The following is a 23,034-nucleotide window of genomic DNA, read 5'->3' as shown; positions in this document are numbered from 1 at the left end:
CAGAGAACAGACCATGGTTTCCTGGAACAATGCAGCTGATGAGAGTCTCTCCAAGGAAAATAAGGCTCTGACATCATGGGTTCTTAAAGCACACAGCTGAGCCAACACTCTCTCCTGCTATAATCAAGCCTCAGTGAATTTCCACTGTCGACTGAAATTGAGAAAGAGGGAGAATCTCCTCCAATGGTTTCAACAATTTTTTTTTTTTTTTTTTTTTTTTTTTTTTACACATGCTTTAATCTAACTGCTAATTTTCCCGTTGTAGCACCAGGCTCACAGTGCACTTGCTAGACTCTTGTGTCTCTGTTTCCATTTACATCTGGCCCTGGCTCATGGTAACAATAAAATGTGACACAAGGCTACTTGTAAATTTGTCATGCTCAACTCATCACAAGCCAAGGCTGGATCCTAGCCGCAGGATCTGAGAATATTGGGGATCAGAGACAACAAATGCTAAATTGACAACAGCAAGGAGCAAAAGTTAAAACCCAGCACAGTGAAATCCTGTGTGTCCTGTTGAAAAAAAAATGAATGGTTGAAGACTGATGAAGCCTTGCAACCACTTTTCCTGTAAAACAACCAGTAGAATAAGTAGTAAAATTGGTGAGTGTAGTAAAACAGACCACAAGGTCATTCAAAAGACAATTGTGTGCTTAAGATGAGGAGTTGAAGAGTGTGGAGAGATTGTGTTTCAGGGCTCAGTCCAAACTCTGTGTCCTTAGATGCACTGGATCCTGAGTGCATGCTGATCAATGGGAAAGGATCGTGTTCTTTCCAGAACCATCCTGGTTCTTGAGGTTATTCAAACAGCTTTGTGTTGCACTTCTTGAGTCACCATGTAATCCAAAATTAGCACATATAAGAAGGTAAACAGAGCAATTTTAAGACATCCTGACGTTTGTATTTTATAATAATTACAACTGGATGATAGTGCACATCCGTATTCACTTTTATAATTGGCTTATTTGTTATGGCTTGGTTAGCCGCCACTGCCCGGGCCTCTCTGCACACAATTTCTCTCTGATTTATTTGAACTCTAAATCTTGCAAGCTTGCAGGCTGCAATTGAACCATTAGGGTGAGATAATTGATTCTGTATTAGTCATCAAGTGGGATGAAATAACATCCAGGATGGCCGGGATGATGAGGACTTTGCCAACCTCCCTGCTGCTCCACATTTTGATCTCTGCTGCGTGTCGGCCAGAGAGCCAATTTATCAGGGTTTGGTTGTTGTCCCATATACATCCGCTTAAAAACTGCTTACAGTGAGTGAGTGAGAGCTCGGCACTGTCACTGCGACCATCCTCCAAAGAGCTGAACATGCAGCTCTGGCCTCAGGGAGCACCACGCCCCGCTCTGTTTGCTTTGGCAGACCCCGCCACCTCTTAGGAAGTATCACTTTGTCATTCAGCACACCCAGCACGCTCAGTTTCATCCTGCACAGTGCACAAAGCCTCAGCTTGAGTTACGGCTTCATCTATAGCCGAAATGCCTTAAAAGATTTGTACATGCTTACGAGAGAGAAACCTCTGCTTTGTAATTATCTGCTGTTTATGTGTCTGAATCCACAGTGTTCCTCATAAAAGCTGTATAGAGTTTACCACTGTAATGTTGCATAATAGAGGGAGTAAAGCCTTTATAGGATGATGTTTCCCCAGAGGTTTTATGAGTGTATGTGCATGCTGTCTGAAAGAACTCTCCAGCCATTCCTGTGATGTTGACAAGTGGTTTATTCAGCAGGAATGGTGAACAATTTGTCAGTATTTTTTTTTTCTACAGAAGGCAATCGAGCACCATAAATAACAGCGCTGTGATCAAACAGTTCCTCGGACAGTGAGCTTTAGGAAATTACATTTTCTTATTTAACACCTCGCGGAGTCGTGAATGTCTCACACACTCAGACCCACATTTTAGGCTTTATTAATTATTTCACACAAGTGACAAACAGAAATATTTGAATGATTCATAGTCATACGATTTGAAGTTGGTTGCTGAAGCTTTCTTCATGGTTGTTCCAAAAATTCCAGATACACCGAGGGACTTTTGTCTGGCTCACTTTACTATCTATTACACAAGCTGTATTTCAGGTACCAGAGACAGTGTGTGAAGGGCGTATTTGTAGCTGCAGTGCAGTTCAGACAGGGATGGCATCAATCGCTATTTAATGATCTGATCGTAGGTTTAGTTTGTGACTTAATAATGCTGAGTGAGGTTTTTCTTCTCATCAAAAAGTCTTTGGTTTGTACTGTATATCTGAAGATCTGGGAGGACCAGTGATGTCTTCCAGCCAGCTTCTTTTTCATTTCAGTCGCCAGGTCGACTGATAAGAGAATTAGAAAGGAATAGACACCAAAGCATGTACGCAAATTCCCATTTTAAAACCTTGATCATTATAGATAAAAACACACCTTTAAAATAACAAATGTTTTGGACAAAATAAATTAAACTCCTGGCTTATTCTTAAAGCGAGACTAGGTAACTTTTGAAAGACGAAAGAACAAAATCTTTCTGTTGCAAATGAAATGTTAAATTCATAAGAAATAAAATGCACTTTAATACACTCAGGGGTTTCGTCGTCAGAGCCTTATTTGGTCTGGTATGACCAGTAGCTAATGCAGGCTAATGTTAGCCAGTGTTAGCAAACTTAAAGCAGTAGTTTAAAGTGTTTGGAAATACCATTTCATGCAAACAATTAGATGGGAATATTGATAATGCTGTCATATCTGTAAGCAAAGAAGCCAGAAACCAGTTAGCTTAGCTTAGCATAAAGATTGGAAACAGGAGGAAGTCACTAGCTTGGCTCAACAATTAAAAAACACATGATTGTAAAAACACTGAGGTGTAAAAGAGGGAGGTGGATTTGATTTTGTTAACTTTGGATACAGCCAGGCTAGCAGATTCCTCCCATTTGTAGTTTTTGTGCTAAGCTAACTGGCTACTGGCTACCGCCTTATATTTAATGTATCGATCTTCTCATCTACTCAAAACAAGTTAGCTCATTTCAAACTACTCTTTTATGCTAGACAACACCGAGTACATTTGCTGACTTTGTAGCTCTTTGCTACTTGTGTGCCTGTTACTTAAATTTTAGCATGTTACAGATAACCATGACAACGTCTTTAAAGTATTTGACTAATGTCAATATTGGGTAATGACAGCAACTCCAATGTGTAATGATTGTCCTATAATTATCACTTGTGGCCACAGTGACCGCTTATCAGCAAAAGTTATTTAGTCTCGCTTTAAATGATTTTAATAGTCAATACCATGGCTTCCAGTGAGGTGCATGTACACACACATCTCAGGACAGACAAAAGCACACCATGACTTTTAACAATCTCAATACAATTGGAAGAATCACAGTTCACAGTACTTTTGTCAAGTTATTTGGCATAAGGGATCTATATTGAGAAAATAATTTAAAAACAGTAGAAAAAATAGCATTTTGCCTTCTTGGGACCACGACATGGTATTTTCTTATTTTTAATTCTCCATGCATTCACAGATTTCACACAGATACATTTACTCGCTTACACTACTACCTTATTGAAACAGCTTACAAATAAAAACACTATTAAAATGGTGGCCACAAGGCTGTGCAAAAGGGAAGACCTCCAATGTAAGCCCTGCCATCTGTCTGTCTTAGCCATCTCTTGCAAGTAACAAACTACAAAATAGCACCATTATACAGTGGATAGGATTCTTAATACAGTTTTGTTATATGAAACCATCATGTACAATGAATGATAGCAATGCATAGGTTAACATAAATGGGAGTACTGTTTGATTATACACAGGCAGAGGAGGCAGAGCCAGTTATGAGATGTCTTGGGCGGTTTGTGCGATAAAATGACTGTAAATCCGCTTGGAGGCTAGAACAAACAGCCATGACTGTCAGTCCTCATGCAAGGACTTCTCAGAACTGGCTTTTCATTTGTGTATGTGTATGTCTGTGTGTGCCTGACCCTTGCTCACAGTTACACAACGCTCATTTACACTGGGTGCTTTGTATGTGTGTTCGTGTACTGCTATATGTGTGCCGTATCTCACATCTCCAGGAGGACTTGTCATTTTCGTTTGCAACATTTACCAAATCGTTTAATCTGTTTATTCCTCTGGTGGACTTTGCAATGGATTCTGTGGAGTTTTGTTATACTCTCACCATCATGGCGGATAATGCAGTCCAAGTGACAACTGAAGTAGCAAAGTTCTCGGCCTCCCTAAACTAACAAAATATCACAGGCCAAGATCAATCAATCATTAAACTTCTCCATCTAAGTGACTATTGTTGAAGCCTCTCAGTCTTTTGCTTTTAACTTGGGTATTGACAGATTTGGGAACATTTTGTCAGTTCTTCACGAGAACAAGAAAATGATTTTACTCTAGTTGATCCTGGTGGGGTTTTTTTTGTTGTTGTTTTTTTGTTTTTTTTAAGAGCGCTTGTTTACTTGCAGTGACTAAACTTTAATGACTTGCGCTTCAACCTTGAACTCAGGCCTCACTCAGACTCAAATGTTGATCACTGTGTAACTGAATTGTTGACAAAAATCTGATTTGGCCACGGTGGTGACATGTGAAAAGGATACAGACGACAAACATTTCGCTTGATTGTCGCCATTTGATTTATTCCATTCACCAATGCCAAATGCACTTTGAATCCACCGAATGACCCATTTCTGACAACCAAACAAGCACCATGTGCAGACTGACCGAAAAAAAAATTTAATTCAGTTTGCTTCTGGGTAATTTGTTTCTCTAGTTTGCACAATCTTATATTTCTAGTACCTACTGTACTTCCCGTCTTCCTCAAAATCCCCTCTAATAGTACTTGATTTGTTGTTATAGAAGTGTTTGGATTGTAGACTCAGTCCTCAGGTTCTCAACACTTCCTGAGGCTTAGGGTGGATTTGGATTGGACTCAAACCTTCTAGCGACTCCATTTAGATATAAGAACCCTGCCTTCAGTCACTGAGAAGTAGGGATTTGACTCGGGCTCAAGGTAAAATAACTACAACAACGTTTAAAGTCTGATAATGAGCCGTCTGGTCTTTGTCCTTTAAAGCAAACCTTTTTTTACTCTTTTAAAAATATCCTCCGTAATGCATGGTGCATGAAAACAAATTCTGAAGGTAAGATAATCAGATTTTAACTCGGGTAGTAACTGTTAAATGTGACTGGTGATAAAAATATCCTGTCTTACCAGAGGAGTGAATCCACTCTCTCAGAGTAAAAAGATTTACCTCCGCAAAGTTCAGGGGACAGGATGGACCACTCATTCAAACACAGCCTGCGGCTCTCTGATTGGCTGAAGCCCAGATCCGTTCCCACCTTTCCTGGAGCCAGGGGATGCTGCAGCTCACACATGGAGGTATAATAAGCTCTTGTTCGTGTCTCAGCAGCTAAACTAGTCTGTTACATTGCATTAACAAAGAATTCCTCCCGATATGGAATGGTGCAGTGTATAAAATAATCACAAGATCCCTCATCAAACCCTTAAACACCACTTAGCTCTCAGGTTTCAATCATTTTGAAGAGCTTTTCGGACCATTGATAGCATCCTCTTTGTTTTGTTTTACAGTGAACCATTCCACAGGGGTACCAGGTAAGGCCACTCCCTTCTCTCTTCCCAAGTCGCTGGGCATTTGTCCATTCGCTCCATCCCTACATTCTGTAATTTCTGCCCCCCGTGTTGCCTCGACTTGAGTTTTTCTGATGCACTTCCTGCAATGAAAAGAAACACATACTTAGACACACAGCAGAGGTAGATCCCAGTTAACTGAACAAGCTTTAGGACTGAAAAACCTGTTAATAGTACAAAACCAACGCTCAGCACTCTTTAGCTTTCGGTAGCGCACCACGAAAGTTAACAACAGTTAACAGCTGACAAGTGAAACCTCCCACCCAGAAGCATGTAGCTTAACTGATTCAATTTTAATCATTTTACATTGAAAAATAGTAGTAATTCACACAGCAATATCAGCGTTTACAGTGCGACACGATCGACAAATGAATGAACAAATGAGCGATGTGGAAACCACTGCACACCACACCAAACATGACATGCATGCTTCATCTCCAGACCTATTGCATGCGTCAGTCTGTTATGGTGAGACGCCAGAATTTCAGCACATAATGTACAGTAGCAGAGTGGTGATTCTGCCAGGGGAGCGGGAGTGCCACTGGGTCTACCACAAAAACCACTTAGTTCCTTCTCTTGCTAATGGTTTTCTTTTTTGAGAGAAGGGTAAAAAGCACACGGTCGAATCTTAAAAGGATCACACACTCTCGCAGGTGGGCGACTCGAGGATGAAACAGCAGGGTCCGCATTTAGACCTCAGTTTCTTTATTTAGCCAAGAGATTAAGAGTTCAGAGCTGAGATTGGTTAACCGAATGTCTTCAGAATAACGCTTGTTCAGCTTTTATACTGGTGATATAATAATAAAATAATATAAATACAATGAGAAGCATGAAAAGCATCCATTTGCAACCCTACCTTAAAGGATGAGTGACTATGTCCAGGTAAAGGTCTCTGTGGGATGAAAAAGAAGCCACTTAAGTTGGATGTATTCATTTCCCTTGCTATACAATATACAGATAGTAAACCTCAGCCAAACAACCCCTTGAAATACAAGCTGACAATTTGAAAAATGCACTTAATAAGATGAGAAATTTGATACCACTCATGTCTGTATGCTGAATATTTATCATCAGCTGGTTAGCTTAGCTCAGTATAAAGACTGGATACAGCTAGCCTTGTTCTGTCAAACAGTGTCCAGCCAAGAAACCTCACACACAACCCCAGTAAAGACACAAATTGACGTTTTTGCATCTCAATTTTTGTATTGACTGAACAAAAAGGTTAAAAAAATGTATATGTAATGTATAAATAACTTGACAAAAGTACTGTGAACTGTGATTCTTCCAATTGTATTGAGATTGTTAAAAGTCATGGTGTGCTTTTGTATGCCTGGTTCTGTTCAAATGTAACCAGCAGCCCTAAAGCTTGCTATGTAACATGTTTTATCTTATTTGTTTAATTCAGACACAATCTAAAAAAGTAAAAATAACAATTTGCGGATTTACGGAGTCTAGACTTTTTCTTGGCTGGGCACCAATTTGTGCAGAGCTAGGCTAGTTCTTTATGCTAAGCTAACCATTCGTTAGCTGTATTTTCAAAAATGCGAGTGCTATCAATCTTCAAATTTAACTCTCAGCACCAAGACAACATATATCATGCGTGCATTACTCAGACAAAAGCTACTAAAACATCAGTCCTATTCTGATGAATGAACCTTTTTTAAAGAGTGCATCTGTTCGGTGCTGTACTCACCTTCTTGTTTTTTGTCTTGTCTGGCTGCTGTGCCGTCCTGCGCTCTGTGCCCTTGTCCACTTTGTGCCCGGTACTAACCTTGGGTGCTCTCGGCATGTCTGTGTGGCGCTGTGCACGCACAGAGCGAGCTGCCTTGCTAGTCTTGGCAGGTGCACAGTACATCTCCAGGCGCCGCAGCTCACAGCTTTGGAAGCAGCATTCGTCAACAATGCCGCGTGACCGCCGTGCATTGGGGCCATAGCCTGTTGGTTTACCTGTTTGAGAAGGACAGCAAGAGGAGTTAGATAACTGAGGAGACAGAAGACGGTTTTGAAACACCACAGCTCCCATTTCAGGGTCATGAATGCCTTCAGTGGTTTTTGTCATTGTCGAGACAAACTGAGCATTAGCTTAAGAGCTCAACAGTGATCATCTAATCATAATTTAGCAACCTTAGGCACAGGACGCCTGTCAGGCTTTGGATTTCCACACATGTTGAAGCAACTGTTCAGTGGTAGTTTCTTTTTTGACCCTCTCTTAAAGCCAAAAATACTACAGCAAAAGTGAAATGAAAAGATTAATGGTGTGTTTATCTGCACGTTAGCATGCCCAGCTAACTAACTTTTCTCCTTGTAGTACAAAGCTAGTGGCTTTTATATTATTTTGTTGGGTTACAGGTTTTTTTAAAAAACCAAACATGTTGACAGCACATATTTCTACACTGTGGGGAAGCCAGTCTATATCAGAGTGTAGGCTAACGTTAGCTGCTCTGTCCTGCATTCCTGGATTTCAGAGAGCTTAGACTTGAGCTAAACCTGAGCAAAATTCATCAACTGAGCAGCCTTTTCTCTTGGAAGCTAAGCAGGTTTATGTACATACATTTTTTTTTAATCTCCTATTGTCAACTTTTTAAAATCTCCTAATGGAAGCTGACAAAATCAGCGACCACCAGCTAAAAAATCAAGCCTGCTTTTTTCTACTTCCCTCCAAACTCAAGGGCTCTTTTTTTTTTTTTTTAATTTACAAAATATTTCAAGTGGCAGATCTTCCCACATCATTGCAAACTGCATATGAACTGTGCGAGAATGGAAAGCTTGACAGGTGTAGCAACTAAGTGGCTTGGGGTTTAGCAAACAGTCGATTCAACTTCTATAAATCAGATTTTATTTTTTCCCCCTCACCAATGCCTCTATCTTTTAGCAGAGTTAATCAAACGAATTGTGGGTAGTGGCCAGACACTACGCTTGTAATAAAGCAGTGATAATGGCCAGGTCATTGGGTCTGATTCCTCTGATATATGAACAGCCTTAATGACATGGATTTCTTGCGTGTAAAATTTACAGCATATCACATTGCACACTATGGACCCTTTCTGGCAGCTGCTTCCCTGTAAAAAAGGTGGTCGCAGTCACCCAAACGCTGAGAATATCATGCTCAGCCATTTTGGCCCAGGTATCTTTTACACACAGGCTCGTCCAGTGAGGCCAAACCACAAGCCCTCTGGGCCCGATCAACCTGCAGAAACAGCCAGGCAGGCTTTGAGGCCACACCCCCGCTGGCTATGCCCCACTGTTCATTCACATTTTCATTTGGCAGAAGCCTGAGCACCCTGAAGACTCACTCAGAGAACATGGATGTTGAGGATGGAGGTATGATGCACCTTTTACGCCAAGGAATGACCATAAGGTAAAGACAGGAAGTCACGGCAAGCAGAGGTGCAGTGGGAATCCTGTTGTTGTAGTCTAATTTAAATGGGTAAAAGACTATTCAAAAGGTGTGACACTCAACTTTTTGACTCAATGGCCACATCAAGTTACCATGACGCCAATACTCGCTTCGCTCTTCAACTCCCTTACCCCCCCCAAAACCCTCCGTGTTTTGGTGGCCTTTAGAAAAACTCACCTTGAGCAATATAGCCCTGATGGGCTTTTCCCTGTTACCAAATGAAATAATAATAATTTAATATGGCATTTACAAGGAGGAAATGCCTTTCCCTCTCAGAGTTAATAGCTCTTGGCTCAGAAGGCTGCCAGTGCTGACAAAGTGCATTAACTTCTGCTCTGTCTGCCTTGTCCTGACAATGTTGTTTTGGACAGAAAGCAGCTTTCATTCAGAAACAGAAGCATCTTTCTCCCCGGACCCCCTGACACAAAGCAGAGGTGAAGCTAATGAAGGTGTGAATGGGAAGAATGAAAAGGGGGGGGTGGGGTGGGGGGGTGTGAACACAATACAGAGGCTTTCATGTTGCACATCAGGTAGAATGATGCTAAAAATACATTGCGCACCTGCATTATTTAGGGAACAGAGGAACTGGATTTACCCAGATCTCAGTCACCCAAAATAGATGTATTAAATGAAATATCTAGATGACTAACACAAATCTTCATTTAGCTTTTTGACATCTGTATTTTAAAGAAATTCAAATTAGTTGACAGATACACATTTTCCACTGTGTTTTTCATGGTAATTCTTTTCTCTGGTTTCATTCATCTGAACAAACAAAATCTGCTATTTCTCCCCCGTGGTGTGTATCAGTGGGACCAGCCTTGGCAGTTATATTAACACCTGATGTCAAGAAATTTAGAGAAATATGACATTGAGCCCTGGCTGGCGATTATATAATGGCTGCTGAAAGCCAAAAGAGGGGCCGTGCCTCGTTGCCTGGTCTGCTCCAATCCCTCCCAATAAAGCCTTACAAATTAACGTCCGCTATTATTCTGAAAATAGCTTGCAACCCTGCTGCACAAACAGCTGGAAGGGAGAGAAAAATCAGCTGGCACCGGTTGTAACATGTAGGATAATCAGCTAGGGCAGGTTGGGGAAAAACACGCATACAATAATCAGGTCTAAAAGCTTTGGAAGGTTTTAAATACTTCAATTCCATGGATAGCTGCTGTAATCCCTCATAAACAAAGAGTTGTTTCCTCTGACTGTTGTTAAACAAAATAGGGTAAACAACCTTTTCTGCCAGTGCCTCTTGCCTCATGGCCTTCTGCTGTTTGAAATGCATGCTGGGAAGAGGATGCAGGGATCACACATGATGATGAAGGAAGGTTTTCGGGGTCATATCAGAAAGCATGTCTGTGTTCCAGCCAGTACAACCACGGTTGTCACCAAACATCAAGTACCAGTGGGTGTTTTTGGCTCCCTGGCCCCAAGGGGTAATAATGAGCCCATTATGGTTGGCGTACTTACTTGGTCAAGCAACACAAAGGTGAGATTTATGCTTCATCTGCAGAGTTTTCAAACTTTATTTTTCGGTTTTACAAGAGAAAAGACTTTAAGGATCAGGACTAACTGATTTATTTTGCAAAGGTACATCTGGTTAACCACCCCATCTCCATTAACGAGTAGCGCATAGCCACTTCCCTGAACTCTTTTATGGGACCTGGGAAACAGTCCCGAACAGGGCTGTATTTTTTTCACACCGTGCTGTTGTCTGTTTGAACACAGCCTTATGCTGCAGAAGTGGTTTGAAAAGTTTCTGTGGACATTTTGATATGTTCTGGCATATTTTCTTTTTTCCATAACTCTCGCTCGCTTTTGAAATAATTGGTATTTGCTGTGAATCCAAGCTGACTACAGCTGTCGTCCTCCACGAATGAGCAGGCTACAAACTTCACAGAACCACCTCTCAAGTGCTTGATACTATAAAAAGTACTCATTTAAATGATTTACATGAGATGTTAATCTGTCAGCATCCTTCTTAACAGAAAACTATGCAGGAGAATCAACTGCCTTCAACCTGTCAGGATTTAGTTTTTACTAAGTGTTTCATCCGATGCCACTGCATTGCTCTACCTAACATCTTTGGTTTGATTTTTGACAGGCTCAGCACACATAGTGTTCATTCCTCTTGCAATGGTTTTTTCCAGATCCCTACAGAAGCACAAGGGACTCTCCCTACAGAGACTCCTGGAGACCCAACTCTTTGTGAAAGCAGAGAAGGGTGAGTTTTCGTGACATTGAAGTTTTGTTTTTTGGTGTTTCTGCATCCAGATGCACCCAGCCAAGGTCCAAGCATTCACGGAATGACCTCAGCTCACGTCCCGCAAACAATTTAAGCGTTTCCTAGGATTTGACAACTTTAATCCGAAATTACAGCAACACTTTCAAGTGACACTTCATCTCTGCCCGCATTCTCACTCTCCCTGGTCCCTCCAGGCAGTTTGTGGAGGAGGTGATCGCCTCTGACACAGGGAGGAGCACCTAGGAGCTGCTGGCTAGAATATATAGGCTACACACAGCCAAATGGGTTCCAAGACTGTTTCACGCCAGTTTCAGAAGGAAGTGGCCTGCCACCCTGTTGTGCATTACACCCTGGCCCTCCTTCACCAGAGGTTCCTGTGGTTTTGCATGCTGCTGCAGGCTTCGGTCAGTTTGTCCCTGGGGGTTCCTTCCACAGTCCGACGTCCAAACTGAACCCTAACCAGGAGACGGACACGGCCTTGCGGTGCGTTGCCTCTCATGTTCAGCCAAGCAGCTGTGTCCCCCCCGTCCAGGCATTCGTCAGACGCTGCCGCCACACCTTGCTCAGGGTTGACTCTGAGAAGCATCAAAGAGTGGCCAACCGGGGGCACTCAACAACACCCCAATACACACTCGATCAGCGGGTTTGGCCCATCGATGGCTCCAAGATTGGTCGGCCCATTCCCCATTTCCAAAGTCATTAATCCCCTGTCCCTTAAGGATCCATCCTAGTTTCCACATCTCCCACATCAAACCGGTCAAGAAAGCTCTCTGCAGCCTGCAGATGTGCAGCCTCCCATGTGCATACATGCTCTGATTCTGCTGTCATTTCAGACCCTACCACTCCTCCCACCTGCCTCCTTTTCCCACCGGTAGACTCCCCCTGACCTGCTCTTCCTCCCCACTCACCTGCTTAATTGTTCCTCATTCTCTCATCAGATCACTGGTATATACACACCGGTCCGTTTCCACTTGTTCTCTGCCAGATTGTCTTTGTTCCATGCGCCTTAGCTTTCCAGCACTCTTCTCTTTGCCTGTCTGTTTTGATCCTTATCATGTTTTGGACCTAGCCTGTGTTTTTTTTGGATTGCGCCTCGGCCCGACCCTTTGTTTGCCTGCTTGGATTTTTGTATCTTCGTATTCTTCTAGGTAAAGACTCTATACTTTTCACATCTGCCTCCTGAGTCATGCTCTTGGGTCCCTTTTCTGAGAACCGTGACACCTCTAAGGAACGGCACTGGAGAGAGATGGCTGGATTCCCCCATTCCAGAGTGGTACAGAAAGCATCTGAGTTTTACAGCTTGGTCATGGTCAATAAAGAACAGTGGATTCTTGGAGCCGGCGCTCTGCTCTTCCTGCAAAGTGTCAGGCAGTTTACGGCTAGGCAGGGACTATAAGAGCTGCTAAAGTGCTGGAAACTACCCCTTTATCACTGGTACCACAAAGAGTTTATGGCATGAGTGAAGTGTTCCTCACATTACTGTGCAGTGACACTAAAATCTTATCCAAATGTATTCCAACCAGAATTCAAAGTGTGGCTCACAACATCATCAATATATATCAAAATAGATTTATTGAGGGTAGATTTTTGGCAAGACATTTTTGGGGGAAATTATTGAATTATATAAAAAGGAAAAGAACCAAAGGCTATTTTTAGTAAATGTATGGATGTTAATGTTCAATACCTTTGTTGGTTCTTAAATGAATTGGGTCAAAGCTATGTATAATAAATTCCTCCAGTAGGTTTTGTTAGTGAAACATTAGTGACAAATATTAGAAGATATTCAGGACATTTGTAAGTAAGGTTAATTTGGACAAAGTTGTTTCACATCATTGGGTCTTAAAACTCTGAACCGGTCCATAATTTTTCCTGATAAAAGGAAAACTTGAAGGCCTAAGGTTAATAAAGTCAATACAAGTGACAGTACTCAACAACTTGTAGGATTCCTTGGTGGCCAGTTGGTATCTATCACAATATATCACATTATCAAGGGTGTTTGATCATCATATCTAATTTTGTTGGCAACTGAAACAATGAACTGGAGTTGAAGATATTTCATTGGGGGCCTAGACAGGGTTATTCCTGCTCACCGTATCTATTTTTGTGCAAACGTTGGCAGTAAAGTGAGAACAAGTGATCAACAATGTGCAGGATTCTTTGGTTTCTTCACAGCTGGAATGTGAAACGCAAGACAATTTAAGAGACAAGGTGAAGGTAAAGAAGAAAGAACGCCAAAAAAGTCCAGAATATCAACTATAAATCTTGGTGATCTCTCCACTCATGCAACCAGATATGTCCTCATTTTTCTTTGTAGAAGTCTGACATTATGTAATTGGATTAAACTGATGAAGAGTTTCAAAAGGTAAAGTAGTGTTTAGGCCCTGAGTGTCCTCAAATCCCTCGTGTCTCAACTTCACCTAATGCACAGATCTAAATCTGGAGGATGCCTGTCCGTCCTCTTCGTGAGATGCCTCTTTGTTCCACTGAGCAGTAATTCACAGAAGGGTCGGAGGTTTTTAACTTCAGGTCTTAATAGGAAAACGACACCTTTTTGCAGTGATGGAGAAGACACAGGAGGTCTTTCTTCAGATCTCAGCGCCTTCCGCTGTGTGTTCAAGTCCAGTGTAAAACTAGGGAGGGAGGGAAGGAGGGAGGGGATGGGGAGGGGGGGGGTGTCCTTATCATCCTGTAATCCACATAATCCCCTGCTGCTGAGGGACAAGGCCTAGCTATGTGTGTGTTTGAGTGCGTGCATGTGTGCGTGCATGCATGTGACGTGCTGTTTACACATTCTACCTCTCTCTCCGGCTCTAGTGGCTTTGAATAAAATTGACAGGGATGAATATTGAAGAGGAAGTCTCATCAATGGCTGCTAAAAGCAATTTTCCTCCCCTTTCCTTTCCACCTTCAATTCACATGCCATAAATACAAGCCAAAACACCTAAAAAAACAATTACCATGTTTCACATTTGGCTACTCTTTTTTTTTTATAAGAACTTCATGTACCAGCAGTTAAGTCTTGGCCAAAACTGTTGGATTATTCCATCTTGTTGTAATTCATGAGAGTTTGGGTATCATTCATTTTTCAGAAATCAACAGTAAGATTATATATTTCATGCTCACTCTAGAATAAGTGAGAATATTTCAGCATGAACTAAAAGTGACTTAGGACATGGAGCTACTTAGCACTTACACTTAAGCCAAAAAAACTCCCATAACAGATCTGATTCATGGAATGAACATCCCAGTGAAATCACCCCACGGTCCTGCCTGCTAAAGCATTACAAAGACAACTGAGGATTTCTAGGTCAGGCTAATAATTGGAAAAACTGACTAAGGTTGTGGATTTTTTTTCTGTTTCTGAGACCGCAGTTTGTTTCATTACCTTTAAAAAAAAAAAAAAAAAAAAAAAAAAAAAGAATTTCCACCAGCTAGTATTTAGCATTTCTGTCGGGGGTTGGAAATCTGCAGTCTTCAAATGCAAGTGTGCTACTTTACTGGTGACATGCGTAAGGTGGATTGGCAAAAGCACTCGCTGCACAGAAAGCCCACTGTCGTTGCAACACTGTCTTTGGACACATTATCAATCAGAGGGTTGCCAAGTTCAACATTACCAGACAGGAGGGGAAGAGTTCAGGGAAAGGAGCACGCCTCCTTTGGCCAGGCCGTTAACACTGCTGTGTCCTATAGACGACAGAACCCAAATGGATTCTCCAGATATTTTATGCAAACAGCCACTGGTACATGTGGCGACCGAAGGAGAGGAGGAGAAGAAAAAGGAATGACAGCGAGAATATGAGAGAGAAAGAGAAACCGAGGAAGACAGGGAACAGCATATTTTCCAAGGCACAGCACCCTGCTGCTCAAACCTCATCGTCTTTTCAGAAAAAGGATGGAGTGTTCGTGAAATACACCTCTTTTTCAACACAGGAAAATGTGGCATTGATAGATGGACGCTGTGCAGTTCAGTGACTGTTCAGTGTAAGGTAATGCGGGAAAGACAAATACGTTCCCCCTACCACAAAAGGGTCTGTTCCTGTTTAAGAAGTGTATCCTGCATCAGGATTCATGAGTTACATTGGCTTCTATTCAACACTTTCTCTCAAGATGAATATGGACAGTGGTGCTACACCTCTATAGCCTGGGAGAAACATTTATAAGTCTGTAGTATAAATCCGCTATCAGTAGCCAACACTTCGTCACATTCTCACATCATCCAATCTCTGGACACCCTCATACCTTGTCAAAATCTTAAACATTTCATCAGTTTTTGGCAACAGCTGGAGACACTTCCTGGGACCAATTCACAAACCTTCACACTGAGATAAACATTACCCAAGGATCTGCTAGTGAGTTTGACTTTTAAGAAAAAGGTTGATGAAAATCTGTTAATATCACCGTCTTTAAAATCCAAGTCAAGTTAGTCTTGAAGAGTTGATTCTTCTATTGTATAGAACCTTTGACTGCATGCTGAAGCTACCCAGAACCAAAATAATGACTGATGACTGCGGACAAATTGAGTTTACAAACAAAAATTTAAGGTCTGCATTTACTAAAATGTAATATTTGATCATGCTGCCCATAATCTTCCACTGCCTCTCAGCCTAAATGAAGAGAACATGGCCATTTGTACAAGAGAAGTGCTGCAGCAGAGAGAATCCAAAGACCAAAAAGTCTTAACTGGCAGAAAACTGGCAATCGAGCAGGCTGTCATGACCACTTCACAGCATGTGGGTGTTGCCAGGAGCATCTGGACGAACAAGACTCGCAGCTTTGCAGCAGCTTGGTGGCTCTCCAACAGCTCTCTGGCAAATGCTGCACAAAAAAGGCCCGATGTAGAGAATGATGTTGACTGGTCCTGGAAAAGCTGCATGCAGGGGTGGAGGAATTTGGCAGAAGGGTGGGGAGCAGCAGCAAGGTGCATGGTGACCCAACTGCCAGAGAGAACGCTGATATTGGATGATTCTGCAAAAAATCTCATTACGTTTAAAGACATTTTTGGGCCTTTTTATTCGGACGATTTAAGATAATTTATGAGTACAATGCCTTACCTTAACCAACAATAGTGTTGTGTTATGTAATGTTATATGTCATGCAACTGAAACACCTGGTTAATCTTAGGGGAAGGATTTGGGTTAGCTCTAATATTGGTGTGTGTGCCTGGAAACAACCTCTGCTATCACTTCCACACCTTTACTACAGCTACATATAGATTCTTTCTTAATTGGCACAAACAGTTGACACTGGGCTTGAACTGCGTGCCGCGAAATCATCCAATATAACTGTAACTCTAAGGCACACTGAGCTCTGCATGAACAAGAAGTGAGTGTGCAGGCAACAAACCTAAGAGCTCAGAATTAGGTGCATATTAGATAATTCTGCACCACAGATAGAAATTTTCCATCCAATGCGAGTGTAAAAAAAAAAAAAGTAGTGCACATTTAATGTTTGAATTGTTATAAACCACAACAAAGTATGTTCTATCTTTAACCATACCGTACACTGTCATGCAAAGACATCGTAGATAAATGTTGGTATTGGAAACATCGTCATCAAATGTAATCTGAGGTTTTACAGAATCGTCCAGTGTCAGCGTTCTTGTCTGGCAATAGTGTTGGTCAGTCACAGTCGCTGCGATGCAACATCATGCCTCTCTGCTGATACAGCCTTATACAACCAATCAATATCTCTCATTTAGCTCAAGAGAACAGCGTTAGATCACAACTTCAGCTCTTTCGTTAAAGCACGTCACTGTTGGTACCATCGCCATGTGCTAAAACCTGCATCAGGTCCCATATGCACAGGTGTCAACAGCAAAAATTTGGATGATGAAAAGATCATGAAGACATTCACATTGCGTGCCAAGATCATTTATAACTTATTAACCAACATTTCTTTGGAAAAACAACAAATTGGCAGCGGCCTCTGTTTATGAATTAGCTCCAGATAAGAGTGCTGTCTGTGAACACTAACAATCTGTGGTCCAGGTTTCAGCAATGCTAGCAGGGAGGCTCGAGGGAGCTTTGGTTCAGACTCAAATATCTCACCAACTACTGGATGGATTACCATTGGTTCACACATTCATGTTCCTCAGAGGATGGACCTTAAAGATTTTGTTGATCGGATCCCCTGAGTTTTCCTCATGCGCCACCCTGAGGTTTTGTGTGAAATTTCTCGACCAATATTAGATGGATTCAGATTAAATTTAAAACTATACAATATGTTAATTTTTTACTCCATTATCAGATCAAACATTTCCATTTGTCTAATACTTGTTTGTCCAGGTTTATGATCAACCACGAACAAAACTATTGACGTTCCCATCAACCTCTGCTTTACTTTCTGTTCAGTGCTAATTAGCAAGTTTAGCTCCAAGGACTGCTGTTTGCAACACAGCACAGTCTAATTTGTTATTATCTCACTAATAAAATGTACTCATACTATTTGGGGTTTTAATGGCTTTACATTTTCATGACGATACACTGGCAACTACTTCATTATTCCCACTGCTATACAGAGACTTGGATTCAAAGACTCCATCCTTCACCAGGTTCTTGAGAAGGTGTATCTATGAACCATTCCAGGTTCAGGTTAAGGTGAAAGCAATCAATTACTGGAAAAGAGAGCGACTGCAAATGCACTATAGATGCTGCTGATTTCCAACAGAAATCTTATATCTTCTTCTTTCTGAAATTGGCAGCTGACAAAGTCTACCACATGTGGAAAATCTTTCATAACTTTGGGACTGAACCAGACCATTAATAATGGATTGTTATGTCAAAACTGCACAGGAGTCAGAAGCATGATCAATTATTAGAAAAGCTTTAAAAAAAAAAAAGCATTGTATCTCCACCAAGGACATTTGGTGAAAAGTGTCTTAATTGATGGATGTCAGCCAAAAAAATGTGAATAATGAGGTTATAAACTTCAGCCGTGGAGTGTTGGAGCCAGATATACTGCTAATGTACGGTCACACTGTCCGTCTCTGACAGAAAGATCAGGATACATGTCCTGAGAAACACTGGCTGCCGGTGGAACATTGCACCTAACCTCGGTAGCTCCATATATCCTGTGCTGCTCTGGGCTGGGTTGTACCCTTAATGGAAAAATTTGAGATTTAAATCCTGGATTCTTGGTGGAGGGTTTTCTTTGGGTAGCTTTCCCTTCTCTGGTGGAAAAAAGAAAAAACTTCACGGCAACATTTAGTTTCTACCCCTCCTTTTTCTCAGAGATAGTCAGCCAAATTCCACTTAAAGCCCTTTGCCCGTGGGCAAAACTGTGATCTGCCACCAATAATATAGTTACTTATCTTTATTCTATATTTCATTTAGGTGTCCTGTTCAAAATCTGGGCTTCAGTCCACAAATGAGAGTGGAACAAGGAAAGAAAAGGGATGAATGTGGACTTAGAGAGAAGATGTAACAGTGGAAGAGGAATGAATGAAGGAAGAAAGAGAACACTGATGCAAGGGAAAGTCAAGACAAGATGTCAAACTGGCTGCTTTTTTATTTATGAGCTCGCTGGAGGTGGAGAGCTCTGGGACAGATACAGCCAACCTTTATGAATAAATAAAAAGGTGCACTTACTGAAATAAAAGCCTCTCTCTCCACACACAAACTGCAGCGTGTCGACCAGCTCCGCCCCGCACAGGGTCTCTGGGCCCGCCCCTGTTGCCGTCGGAGTCAGGGTGAGGACACACAGCAGTAGTGAGAGGGTGTGGCTACAGGAGATACAGCACATCGCACTCTGCGCACAGGGAGAGAGGGGAGAGCTTTAACATTTTCACTGCTGTTCGAGGCAGAGCATCATCAAAGAGAGATTTACATTTAATCACAAATTCAAGCAAAAAAAAAAAAAAAAAAGATGTCACTTTTAAAGTCTCTTTTCTTCACGCACTGCTGGCTGTTGAGCATTTCTGCTGTGACGCTGCATGTGGCTCAGCATCTTGCTCAATGGCACATCAGTAATAGCAGTTTTACACATTTTCCCACATAAGAATAAACCCAGTGAGCTTAAGGCTTCTTCTTCAACATCCAGCCTGTTTCCTCTGTAAAAGAGGAAAAGGGGGAAGAAAAGAGAAATAAAAGTGGCCGCTGCCACAGATGGTAAGTTTACAGGGTTTTGGAGGAAAACGTATTAAATTCAAACTTCCACTTGATGCCAGCGTCAAACAGGAGGCTGACCGGCTCTGATGCTCCGGAGCGCCTGTGCGCAACCGAGCAGAGCGCGTCCAAATTGGAAACACACTTTCCTCCTTATCATCTGGCTACTCAGCGCCTGTGTATGACCTAATCAGCCAACAACAGTCCACATCTTTAATGAGCAGCTGCTAACGAGGATTCAGCATTGCCCCCCTGTGCCAAAACGCAGCTGTCAGCCCATTATTACGCACTAAACTAAACTCAAAGTGATTCAAAATTTAAAAAAGCAGAATAAAAGATGTTAGAAAAAAAAGCGCCAGGGATCTTTCCGATCCAAAATGTGAGATGGAAAACGGCTCTCCCGCCAAACCCAGCGGAGGAAGCAGAGTGGGCCAAATATACATAATAAAGAGAGTAAACACGGGACATTATCCATCTACATCACAACCCCAGCCGCACGGTCCCGACGCCCAGAAGTATTTCATGTTAAGCTCCCCTCTCTCTTCACCCCGCAGCATCAGGTTAGATATTTAGCTCTTAATAATGCAGACTCAGCAGTAATTACTTTGAAAGTTGCAGAGCTGCATTAGAGCTTTCTGGTGAAAAAGAGCGCAGGGCGCACAGAGACACCGAGGATGAAAAACCCATTCATCCGAGCAGAGAAAACTCATGCACAATGCATGTCAACATCTCCAAAAGAAAAGTCAATTAAAGCCAAATGGGGACATTCTGTCATTATCCACACAGCATGCAGGACAGCTGCTTCAATAACTGAATAAAAAGGATAAAAAAAATCAGAGTAAATCCTCATTAAACGTGCATTACAAAGCTGTAAAAATATAAATAATTATTGTTTCAGTTTAAACTAGGTAAGGATGCTCTGTGCAAATAGTGAGCAAGTGAAGAACCAAGGTGAAATCTATAGTGTCAAAGGAAATCAGGTAAGTTACCTTGAAGACATCACATAAATGCCACTGAAAGGAAAGAGCGCTAGACATCCCCACGGGTCTCCGCAAGTCAAAGCCCGGCGAAAATGAACTTGTTTGAAGTCATTAAAAAACGGGGAGAAAAGAGGATGAGATGCGGGCAATGTCACATCTCAATATTCCGACTTTGTTCCATTGCGCAGGCTCGTTTTGGAGAAGTGAGATTTAGCGAACAGGAGACGGATTTAGAGAGAAAATCCCTCACATTTATCTACATTACACAGACATTTTCAACAGGAAACAGCTGGGGCAGCATTTGCCTCCTACTCGTCCTAAGTTATTCATTAAGGATTTTGGGCACATATTCAAATAACGTCATTTCTCTTTTTTTCTCAGAACGGGATTGAATTTTGATCTCTCTAAGACTTGGTTAGTAGTTCAGATCAAGATAGAAAAAGCGCCGCTGCCCCACCAGCAGCAGCTCAGCACTCATATAACACACCGTTTTATGCGCTGAAAGCTCATGGAGGAGAAGTTAAAGACAAGCTGGAGGTTATGATATGACTGTTGGTTGTTGTGCGTAATTTGGCACTGCGTAATCCAGCAGCCAGTCTATCCAAAGTCTGACCTGATCAAGGGTAAAATAAATCATTAAAAACACTTTTCCACTTAGTCAACAGTGTGCTACTAACACGAATATCTAATAAAAAGCTTAATAAAAAGATGAATACACGTGCAATGGAGTCAATGTGGAAGAAAAACTTATTGTAAAACAAAGCTAGAGATAACCAGAGAGACACATTGAAGGTCCTTCTTTCTAAACTCTTTGCCTCTGTGCAGGATTTGCTGCTTTTCTGCACACTGTCACTGTGATTTATTGTAATAAATCAGTCAGTGCTGTTGGTTTCCTCGGCTCATTCTCAGTCAATACAAGCAGGTTTGTCTGCAAATGACATCTGATGCTTCTGTGAACTGAGAGGCTGATGTGAAAAAAAGACTGGAAAAACAAAAACACATGGGGATTCATGGTGAAGAAGACATTACTTCATATTTTTCATATTTCATATTTCAGCCACCACTTTTGGAGCACACTACAGAGTGTGTGTCCAAAGTGTGTTCGCACTGTGACACGGGGGGGGGGGAGAAAAAAAAAAGCAGCAATGACAGAGCAAAGCTTCACACGAGGCGAGGGCTTAAAGAGAGTTTTCAGCCAGGACGGGATATCAACACTGATCCAGTCACTAAACATGAGATCAGTGCTGTGACCCAATCATAAAACGGGACAGCAGCGCGCATCCCAGCATGCTCGGCCAGGGTGTGTAAGTGCATCACAAGCGAGGACGGATCCAAAGGGGACCGAGGGCTAGAGACACGCAACAGTTAGGGTTGTTGGGGTAAAGTGGGTCAAAACACAAGCACGATCAAATGTCCCCATGTGACACGGACGCCACTGAATCACACTCGTGGTACAGAGGCTGCAGGGCCCACTCCTATCTTAACTTAACTGAAATTTGTGGTTCCCAACATGAGCATCGGGACCCACGAAGGGGTCGCGAGTTAAAATCTGAAAGGTCACAAGACAGAGGCCACGGAAAATTAAGTTTATGGTCTCCGATTTTTTTTCAAATCTTTGCTTTTTTGTGTCAAAAAATTTCACACAATAATGTAAGAGGGGAAAACGTTGACTGAGCTAAGTCTCATAGTTTTACTAGGCTGTTAGTTGCTAGACAAAATTAATCAGCATCAATACAAAACATGTATTTTGCTTCTTTCTGATGCACAAATTTGTTTATTTATTTGCTTCATTTTTGTAAAAATATTGGATTAATTTCAGTTACGACCTGAGGAAAGTTGAGAACCACTGAGCTAAATGACTAACGCTGCCTAATCTCGTGGTTTTACATTAGAGAACAATTAGTCGGTTAAACGATTCGTCGGTCAACAGAAAAATTTACATCGCAATCCGTCATAATCCGCAACACCTCCGGTTGCCGCCGTAACAGCAAGTGCGGCCTAATACGACAGCAAACTCTTGTTGAGCAGCTGCTTTGTCAAAAAATATGATAGAAAAGGAACTTGTGTATGAGTTTGCAGTGCAGCCAAAAAAATCACCGAGTTTAAATAAAGACTTGCATTTAACAACATATCTGCATTCAAAAGAACCGGCTCTTTGGTTTCATTAATAGTTTTTCACGGCTTTCCAACGACGTCTACCTTCAGGTTTTACTGCCACGCATGCAGGTCCTTGACCTCAATCTGTGACCCGACTTATCGCCTTCTCAGGACTGCTGCTGGGAGACGAGATGTGCACCGGACCACGTCTACGTTCGCCTCCCCTGGTGGACTGCGTCACTGCCAGGAGCTGCTGATACAACGCGGAATATGATGATGATGCTCCTCTGATTAGAGGGACAAAGCTGCTTTCAGACCAGAGGATGACCTTGTTAGCATCAGATCAGGGACGTGGCTGGTCACTGACGCCCATAAGCCTCTCTGTCAGTAGCTGATCTTAGATGTGAAATTATCTCATCTTTCACTGCCTCTTGACATTAAAGCTCCCACAATGTAGCGTGTAAATGCTTCATCACAGATTTTCCTGTTATCACTGTAGCTGTGGTCTGGCAGTGTTCATATTGATGAAGGGCTTGTGCAGTACATCTGCTGATGCAGTAGTAGGAAGAAGAAGGG

At 42.0% G+C, this 23,034-nt stretch overlaps 1 protein-coding gene across 1 annotated transcript; it reads right to left on the bottom strand.

Annotated features, from left to right (window-relative positions):
• Window positions 1–1,711: 1,711 nt before the first annotated feature.
• Window positions 1,712–20,669, bottom strand: igf1 (insulin-like growth factor 1). Its single transcript, XM_023419397.2, has 5 exons — window positions 20,371–20,669; window positions 18,866–19,025; window positions 7,331–7,584; window positions 6,494–6,529; window positions 1,712–5,720 (listed from the first exon to the last, which is right to left on the bottom strand). The coding sequence occupies exons 1-5, from the start codon at window positions 20,416–20,418 to the stop codon at window positions 5,661–5,663; spliced, it is 558 nt and encodes a 185-aa protein (XP_023275165.1). The 5' UTR covers window positions 20,419–20,669; the 3' UTR covers window positions 1,712–5,660.
• Window positions 20,670–23,034: the final 2,365 nt, after the last annotated feature.

The sequence above is a fragment of the Seriola lalandi genome, unplaced genomic scaffold (assembly GCF_002814215.2).
Source record: "Seriola lalandi dorsalis isolate HSWRI2012SDOR001 ecotype SW California unplaced genomic scaffold, Sedor1 jcf7180002054599, whole genome shotgun sequence".
Lineage (NCBI taxonomy): Eukaryota > Metazoa > Chordata > Actinopteri > Carangiformes > Carangidae > Seriola > Seriola lalandi.
The sequence above is the reverse complement of the archived record's forward strand: the minus strand, read 5'-3'. Positions and strand labels throughout refer to the sequence as shown.